The 8,620-nt window shown below is 63.0% G+C and overlaps 1 protein-coding gene across 2 annotated transcripts in view; it reads right to left on the bottom strand.

The window, feature by feature from the left end:
- CPZ (carboxypeptidase Z) overlaps positions 1-8,191 on the bottom strand; it is a 22,836-nt gene extending 14,645 nt beyond the window's left edge. Inside the window, exons 1-3 of one of the 2 annotated variants that reach the window (XM_081812699.1) lie at positions 8,015-8,191; positions 2,735-2,767; positions 970-1,344 (exon numbers count right to left, since the gene is read on the bottom strand). In XM_081812699.1, the coding sequence (XP_081668825.1) occupies positions 970-1,344; positions 2,735-2,767; positions 8,015-8,105 (499 nt within the window). In that variant the 5' untranslated portion in view covers positions 8,106-8,191. The remainder of the gene's footprint in view (positions 1-969; positions 1,345-2,734; positions 2,768-8,014) is intronic. The other variant, XM_081812698.1, reaches the window with a different exon arrangement.
- Positions 8,192-8,620: the final 429 nt, after the last annotated feature.

Genomic DNA, 8,620 nt, shown 5'->3' with positions numbered 1-8,620 from the left:
GTACCCTAAAGGTCTCCTCTAAAAGGTCTCCTTCGGACAAACCCTGATCTTCCAGGCCTGGCGCGGTCCCTCCAACTAGGACACAGGCACCCGCCCCTCTCTGGTCTCAGACAGAAGGCACAGCTCCCGCAGGCTGGTGAACAGTTAATCCTTCTCCCTGAGCCTCTCACTTGCCCTTTGGTTTTCTTTCTGCTCAAAACGGTTTTGAGGGAGGAAGAAAGCAGACGGAACCAGCAATTTGGTGGCAGAATTGCCCAAAATAATCTCTCTTGGGCCACCTCCTAGGGCTTTCCCAGGGCAGGTGGGCTCGGCCCCACGGGGACGTCTGGTTCTCTTCCTCTGCACCCCTGCCCTCTCCCGGTGCGCCCGCGGCCCAGGCTCCTGCCTCTGCACGCACCCAGCTCCTATCTGCTGGCAGAGCGCCGCCCATGGGCCCGCAGCACCTGCACACTGGCCTGTGGGTGGCAGAGTCCTCGGGCCCAGCGCCAGCTCCGGACCAGCCCCGAGCCGGGAGGCCAGCGCGGACAGGTCCCAGAGCTCCGCTGCCCTCAGGGCCCCAGCACGGAGCCATGCACACAGCAGGCGCTCAGCGGCTGTTTGCTGACCGCACAGACCGCTCGGTGGCCTGACTCTGCCAGGCAGACACTGGCATTCCTGCTGCCGCTTGCCCTCCCAGAGCGTCCGCCCTGTCCTCTAACAGCTCCCATCCGTGGGGGGCGCCAGCGCCAGATCACGGGGACCGGACCATGAGCGGCGTGACGCGAGTGCGGGCCACGCGGGGACCGTGCGGTCCTGCCCTGCCCGGGGCGGCCCACGCCGGCCACGCGTGGCCCTCTGCAGTTAAGTAAAGTCGCGGCTGGCCCGGGCACCGGCGCCGGAGGCCTCCATACGGGGGCACGTTTGCCCACCGTGACTCGGCGGTCCTCTCCGAACATCCGGGCACCAGTGCGGCCCCAGGGCCCCACGCACCTCGCAGCTTCTCCAGGGGGTCGTAGCAGCCCTCCTCCACGCTCGCGAAGTAGCGGCCGCAGTCGAGGAAGTAGGGCCAGGCCATGTCGATGGCGTCGAAGGCGGGCCGGCAGGCTGCCCGCAGCCCCTCGCACACGTGCCTGCAGGGCCTGCGCACCCGGCCGCCCTCGCAGCGGGGGGCCAGCACGGCGCAGCCCAGCAGCCGCAGGTCGGGGTTGCACTGGCCCTCCAGCAGGTGGTGCAGGACGCTCAGCAGGATGTACTCGGAGCTGGACTCCACCGCCTCCCGGGACCGGTGCTCCAGCAGGGTGGGGAAGGTCGTCTGGTTGTAGGCCACGTCACTGCAGGTCCGGAGCGGCATGTCCACACACGTGGCTGGGGGCAGGTGGGGTCACCGGGTCACTCGCTGCCTCCGGGACCCACACGGTCATCCGTCCTGCCCCGGCAGAGCCCCACGGGGCCAGGGCCCAGAGGGATGGGGCCCCGGCCAGGGCTCCCGGGAGGAAGCCAGAGCCCGCGGGGGACCAGACAAGGCTCCCGAGACTAACGAGGCTCCACTACGGCCTGGGGAGTGAGCCGGGGCAGGCCGCTCTGGGCCCCCACTGCAACAGCTGCAAAACGGGCATGGGAAAGCCAGCCTCGCCGAGGGGCTGCCCCATCAGGGGACGTGAAGGAAGCCAGCAGACCCTGGTTTTGCAGAAGCAGGTGCGGACCCTCCCAAACTCACAGCCCCGAGGTAAACGAGTCCCCAAAGGTGCACCCGGCTGGGAATGCCTCGTGTCTCCAGGAAAGTGGCAGATCGCGGAGTGCTTAGCTCTGGCTCAGGGCGTTGAGGACAGGGCTGGTGAAGACAGCCATGGCTCAGCCCGGCCTGACCCAGCTCTGCATCTCACAAGGGTGGGTGTCCCGGGTCCAGGGACTTTACTGTCACTGGGCATTTTCTGGTGTGATCGTTAACTCCTACCTCTCCAACCCAGTGTGGCGGGGGGCCCTTGCCTGCCCCACAGCCCTCTCCGGCACGGAGCTAAGTACACGGTCATCCCCAAGCTGCCCCTCTCTGTGCCCTCAGGAGCAACTCCCTCATGGTACAAGTGACAAGACGTTGCCACCTTTCAAAGTTTAAAAGGACAGGGTGATTTCTGCTCAGCATTTCTCTGCTCAAAATATTTTATATGTGTCGTTGGCTTTTGCATTGAGAGAATATTCCCTGCTTTTCAAAAAAGTCTAGTCCCTCCACTTAGAACACACCAGATGCCCAAATCTGGCAGGAGGGGACTTGAGAAGAAGTACCTGCTTCTGAGCTCGTCAGACCTGTCAGAGCCCACCTAATCTTCAAGCTCATCCCCTGAGGTCAGCTTTCCCTGCCTCATGTCACAGAGGGGAAGGGGCTTGCCTGGAGGTGCCCGCACGCAGCCGAAACTCAGGGAGCTCACAGGATAAAGAGCGGACATGCTGTGTACACGCGGCCACGTCGGACCCCAACCAGCCATGGGGACGAGGGGAGCAGAGATGCTTGGAAGGAGCATTTCTGGGGGAGCCTGGGACAGAGCCAGGGTGGGAAGCCCAGGCTGCACAAATAGAGGGTCCTTCCTCTTTTGTTTTGTCTCATTTCCTGCTGTTTAAGAAGGGGTTTGGATTTGAGTATTGGGCCTTGTTACTAATCACCCCTTGGGAGCTGTGGGTTCAGCTCTCTAAAGAGCTCGACGGCGCGGAGGGACCGCATCACTCCCACAAAGCAAACGTGAGAGAAGTCCATGCATCGTACCACTGTGTGCAGCCCACGGCCCGTGGCATTCACCTGGGAAGAGAAAGGACAGTGCTGTTAGGGGTGTGGACCGCGGTCATCCCATCGTCCGGGGAACACACACTAACGGTGGTGCGTGGCTGCTTCCGAGGGCAGCTCAGCACCTCCCGAGTGCTGGCCACGCACCCGGCCCTGGGCTAACACCCCACCAGCTCTGTCTCAGGGAGCTGCACCCCAACCCTCTGGTGTTGATGGAAGCCTTCTCCCCGCTCCGCAGGGGAGGAGCCTGGCTCCCGGAGAGCTGCCATGACTCGCCTAAGGAATGACAGCCAGAGCGCGGGGTGGATGCTCTGCATCCATCCGGCTCCAGAGTCTGGGGCCGCCCCGCCGTGTTTGCCAATCACCGTGGTGTAAACACCCATGCAGGGGCCTTTCCAAGCTTCTAGCAGTTGAACTAGTTCTGGCAAAATTCCCCAATATTTAACGAGCCTAACGGCTCTATCCCCACCAGTAACTTTGACCCCACGTTATTCAAAGTCCCTGGAGAGTCGGATGGGCCCCGGCTCCCCCCACCCCTTCCAGAATACTCTGCAAGAGTTGCGTTCCACCATCTCCTGAATCAGGGAGAAGAGGACCAACATGCAAAACTATCCTTGCAACCACGGGCTCCCAGGGCCCTCCTCAAGGCCCACGCAGGTAGACCCAACAGTGAGAGCCCTGGGAAAAGCCAGTAAAACCAGCCTTACTCAGTGCCACCCGGCAAGTTACCTTTCAGAAGGTCCGGGCGCTCTGGGAGCTCCAAGAAGGAGGAGCTGACTCAGAGGGACGGAAACCAGCATGAGGTTTAGAGCCTTGGCCCCAGCAGGAGTCCTGGGAGGACAGGCAGGCGGGGTGGCAGAAAGAGTGGGAAACAAAGGGGAAGGGGGTGCAGGGGGGAGCCCAGAAGAAGGCTGAAACAGAGGGAAAAGCCTGTGTTCTAATACAGTCACCTCACACAAAACCCAGACCTGACCCACGAGCCCCAAGGGAGGGAGCTTCTGGCGATGCACCATGAGATCTGGGCGCTGTGAGAACTTTCCTGAGCAAACAAACAGGAGCCCCCAGAGTGGGAGTGGGCTCTGGTCCTGCAGGGCTGGCCAGGCAGCTCCCCCTTCCAGGACCCTCTGCACATGGTTTGCCCTCTGCAGACGAGGCAACCACAGCCCCCAATCCCGCAGCAGACCGGCTCCCAGCGTCCTCATGGGATGGGGACTACAAGGCACCCCCTCGCCGCCTGGTTTCCACTCTCAAAACTGGCGACCGAGAGATCCAGGTGAATGCTTGGCTGTGTGCAGACACTCTGCAGGAACAGGCTGCTGCCCTGGGACTCGCTCTCCCTCCTCGTCCGAATAATACGGTGAGGGAGCCCAGTGCGAGCCAGGGAAGATGCCCAGCACTGGACCTAGACAGCCCTTGGTTACGGCAGGGGGACTCTGTTTTCCCCATTGCATGTGGGGTTTACTATAATCACGTGGTGGGAATAACATGAAGGTTCGGTGGGACGACCCACATTTAGTGCCCAGCACAGGACGTGGCTCGGGGTAGATGGCCCATAAATAATAGCTCCGTTACCGGTCCTGTTTTATAACACCCCTAAGACAATGAGCCAAGGGTTCCAGGCTGTCCTAAGTGGCTGGCACCACTTGGGAAAAGCAACAGGCCAGAGAATAATTATCCTTAAGTAATTTTCCTAAATAATTTTCCTAAATTTTGCTGGCTCTAATGCAGCAGAGGGCTGCAGGGTGCCCACCGTGCCCACTTCGCGTGCTGGGAACAGTGCACTGGTGGTGAGCGAGCTCGAGGACCCCGAGCAGCAAAAACCACCTGCTCCCCTCAGCAGGCAGGGGAGGGCATTTCTGGGCACCCACCGGACACTCCAAAGTCTTCGTGGTCTAACGTGTTCCCTGACCCGTGCCCACCGCCGTCTGCAGAATGAGAGGCGTGACGGGCTGAACCAATACTTGAGGGAAAAAAGGAAAGAAGAGGAAACCGACCCAGGACCCTGCTTGGGACAGTGTGCGGTTATCTGGCTGTCTCTGTAGCTAAAGGCACCGAGTTAACACCAGGAGAACGGGTAAAAGCATCAGATCCGTGCAGGGTCCCGTGCACGACGCTGACTGCTGTACCCCGGGATGCGCGCTCGGCTGACTCCCTGCCCGTGTGAGCTCGCCCAGGGGCAGATGCTGTGACTCAGAAGGTCCGCTCAGGAGCCCGAGGCCTCACGGACCCTCAAGGGCCCCTGGCTGCTCTGCCCACGCCTGCATCCGTGTGCCCGGAGTGCACTCGCCGTATGCCCGTGCCGAGCGGCAGTGGGCGAGTCTGCAGACTTGTTCAGACTCTTGGCACGCACAGGGAGCGGAAGGACTCCCGGGGCGCAGGACCCCCGCGGCCTCAGGAAAACACGCAGCGAGGAAACTGGGAGTGGACCAGCGACCCCCACATCTGCCCCCACAAAGTTACCAGGTGCCACACGAGGGGGCTGGATTTTGAGTGGATGTGAAGGGATCCCTCCTGGTTTTGAGGGGCTTCGATCTGCAGAGGAAGAAACTGAAATTCGGGCCTCAGTTTCCTCTTTTGTGCAAAGGGGTGACAACAGAGCCCATCGTGTGGGGGGGCCCAGTAAGGGCTCCACGGATGGTAGTTGGGTCACACGGGCAGAAGGAGGGCTGCCCATCGTGACCCCCATGCTTGTGGGCAGGACTTGTGGGCGGCACCTGCTGGCGTGGGCGCGGGAGCCAGCCAGGTGGGAGACGTGCGTCCTGGGGCCGCTATGACAAAGCTCCGCAAGCTGGTAGACAGACGCCGAACGTCCCGCACCGCTGGAATCAGGGGCTGGCAGGCCGGACCCTTCCGCGGGACCTGGGGGAGGGTCCTCCCCGCCTCTCCCAGCCTCTGGGCTCTCGACAACCCTGGGCCTGTGGCTGCACCCCCACCGTCACCTGCCCTTCCTGGTGGGTCTGTGTCCCAATTTGTTCCTCTCCTAAGCACACCCATCGCTGGATTTAGGGCGGCCCCGAGCCGGTGTGGCTCCCTCATGCTCTGACTGCCTGCGAAGCCCCCTTCCCAGTAAAGTCACAGCCACAGGTGTGGGGACTCCAACATTTCTTTCTGGGGACACAATTCCAGCCATGACGAGAGGCCAGCCCCAGTGTGCGCCTTCGGGGAGCTCAGGGCTGGGGTGGGGTCAAGGGAGGAGCGGGCCCTCTGGCCGCACTGAGCACTCGAAGCGGCGAGTCCCTGCCCACACCTGCTGCACAGGCAACATCCTCAACCAAATCTCAGGCTTGGTGTAAAAAAAAGAACGTAAAATACCTCATTCGTAGTTTTTAGATGGGTGACAACACGCTGAAACAAGATATTGGCTTAAATAAAATGGGTTGTTCAGGTGAATGTCACCTGCGTCTTGCGTCCTCTTTAGTGTGCCCACTAGAAAATGCAAAATTATCACGGGGCAGGCGCCCATCCAAGGCTGCTCCTCGGCAGCCCGCACGTGCCCGTTCCACTAAGTGACCACAAGGTGTCAGCACGTCTTCAGCGAGGGACCCAGGCTGACCTGGGGCTGGCCGGCTCCCCCCGCTCCCTCCCTCCCTCCCTCTTCAGCCGAGGTTAGGTTGTTGGTTCTGGCCAAGGACTCTTCTAACAGACAAGAAACCTGAATGAGGCCAGAGAGGTTGGGCCATCTGCCCAAGGCTACACAGCAGAGAAGAGGACTCAGGATTTGAACCCAGACCCGCCTGGCCCCTCGGAGCATGAACACTGCCTCAGCCCACAGGCTCCCCGTGGAGGCCTGGAATAAGGCAAGGGACAAGGGCGGAGGGGAGGGCCCAGGCTTGCTCTGAGGCTCCAGGACGGGTACAGTGGGGACACGGATACAGGCATCAGGTAGAGCAGCCTGGACGCAAACTGCCCGGTCCCCGCCCCGCGCCAGCCTGCCTTCTGGAAAAGCCATTCGGCTTCCAAGGACTGCACACATGGTCCTCTGTCCAGAGTGAAGATCGGACTGGAGCAAGGATTTCTCCTGGAAACAGTCACCGGTGCCGCCTCAGGGCTTCAGCCAGAGCTCCCCCCCCCCACCTCCCCCCATTCCTCAAAGTGAGGAAGGAGTGGTCTGTGCCGGCATCCAGAGGAGGGGGCTGCACTTCTCCCTGGGAAAAGGACAGGTCAGGGAGGACTTCTTGGAGGAGGGGGCCATGGTCCCCGACAAGCCTATGATTCTAGACATTTCCTGGGGTCTCAGAGGTCCAGGGGTCAGTCCAACCACGGCACAGTGCAAGTCCTATCCACATCCTGCCGGCACACCTGTGCACACGTTTGCACACACACACATGCGCACACTCTGCCTGGGCCTTTCTGCAGCAATGGAGAGGAGGAAAGGGGTGAGGGCGAGGGCCAGAGGGGGGTGGCGAAAACCCAGACGGAGACGGAAGAAAAGGAAAGATTGGCATTGGCACATTTGAGAGGGGCATTTTGCTCCTGGCACATGGACTTGGCTGTGCCAGCACCTTCTCGGGTATCCACAAACCCCAGCCCTCGAGAGATGCCCAGACTCCTGTGCCCAAGGGGACGGAGATGTCTGCCGCTGATAAGGACCCTGAGGACAGGGGACTAGATGCACCTCCAACTCTGAATATGAGGGGAAACTGAAGCCCGCTCCAGGAGGGGCCAGAGCCCAGGACCCCAGGTCCCTGCCTCCACCCCTCACCCCACACTCGCAGGTGAGATCACACAGGCAGACGCACCCGTCCCCCTGTCCCAGAGCCCTCCAGGCACACCCACTCCCTCCCCAGGCGACCACGCCCCCTCCCAGGGGACGTGCCCCTCCCAGGCTCTCAGAGCCCATTGCTGGAGATACTGCTGTCCACATCACTGGCCTGAGGTGGCAGGGAGGGGTCAAGCGTTTGCTGCCGCCCACAGGCTGCCCCCTTCCTGGGAGGAACAGGGACCCCGGACGGCCTGTCCCCTGCGAAGTCCTGGCACCTGCTCCCTCAGACCCCACCAGCAGGCCGCCCCACCCTCTGTGCCCTGCCCCGAGGAGGACTCCCCTGGGCAGGGCACGGTGCCCCTCTGCTGCCCAGCTACCTGCTGCGCTCCGCCCTGGGGTCCAGCCTCCCTGTACCCCGAGAGCCCAGTGCCCCCCTCCCAGCGGACCACGAGTTCCAAGGTCACTGGCACGCGCTTGGGGACGTGCTCCGGGGCCAGGGGTCGCTGGGGGGCGGGGGAGGGGCCAGTTCCCGGCACGGGGCGCGCGGTGGTGGGCCTTACCGGCGGGTCCCCGAGCAAGCGGGCACCCCGGCCCGGCGGCGGCGGCGGCCAGCGCGGCGAGCAGCAGCAAGGGCGGCGGCGGGGGCCGCATGGTGGGCGGCGGGCGGGCGGCGGCGCAGTGATGTGGCACTCGGCACTCGGGCCGCGGGGCGAAGGCCGCTGGGCTCCCGCCCCCCAGGAGCGTGAGCGCGGAGTCGGGTTACAGCGCAGCCCAGACTCAGCGCGGAGGGGTGCGGGCGGGAGGGACCGAGCCGAGCTGCCAGCTTCCGGCCCAGGGCCCGCCCCCAGGGCCCGGCGCCCCCACTGGGCCTCGGTCTCCCTTCTGGCACCGAGGCCCCTGGGAGCTGACCTCCAAGGCCCCTGCTGATCCTGCCTGAAAACCCCTCTTTCTGGACAGGGCGGGTCTGGGGGCCAGGTGGGCCCTGGCCCTCGTGCTCACCCCAGCGGGCAGTGAACGGGGCCAAGTCACTCCTCTGTCCCAGGAGGGAGGAGGGAGTGACCCCATCCCCCCACGGAGCCAGGCCGTGGGTGTAGGAGAATTGTCTGTGGGGGATGTTTAGGTACCAGGAAGGGCAGGCGGCTCTGGATGTCCTTGGCGGCTCCTCA

Source organism: Leptonychotes weddellii, chromosome 2, assembly GCF_054177405.1.
Source record: "Leptonychotes weddellii isolate Sample4059 chromosome 2, ASM5417740v2, whole genome shotgun sequence".
NCBI classification, from domain to species: domain Eukaryota; kingdom Metazoa; phylum Chordata; class Mammalia; order Carnivora; family Phocidae; genus Leptonychotes; species Leptonychotes weddellii.
Note: the sequence above shows the minus strand (reverse complement) of the source record. Positions and strands in the feature narration are given on the sequence as shown.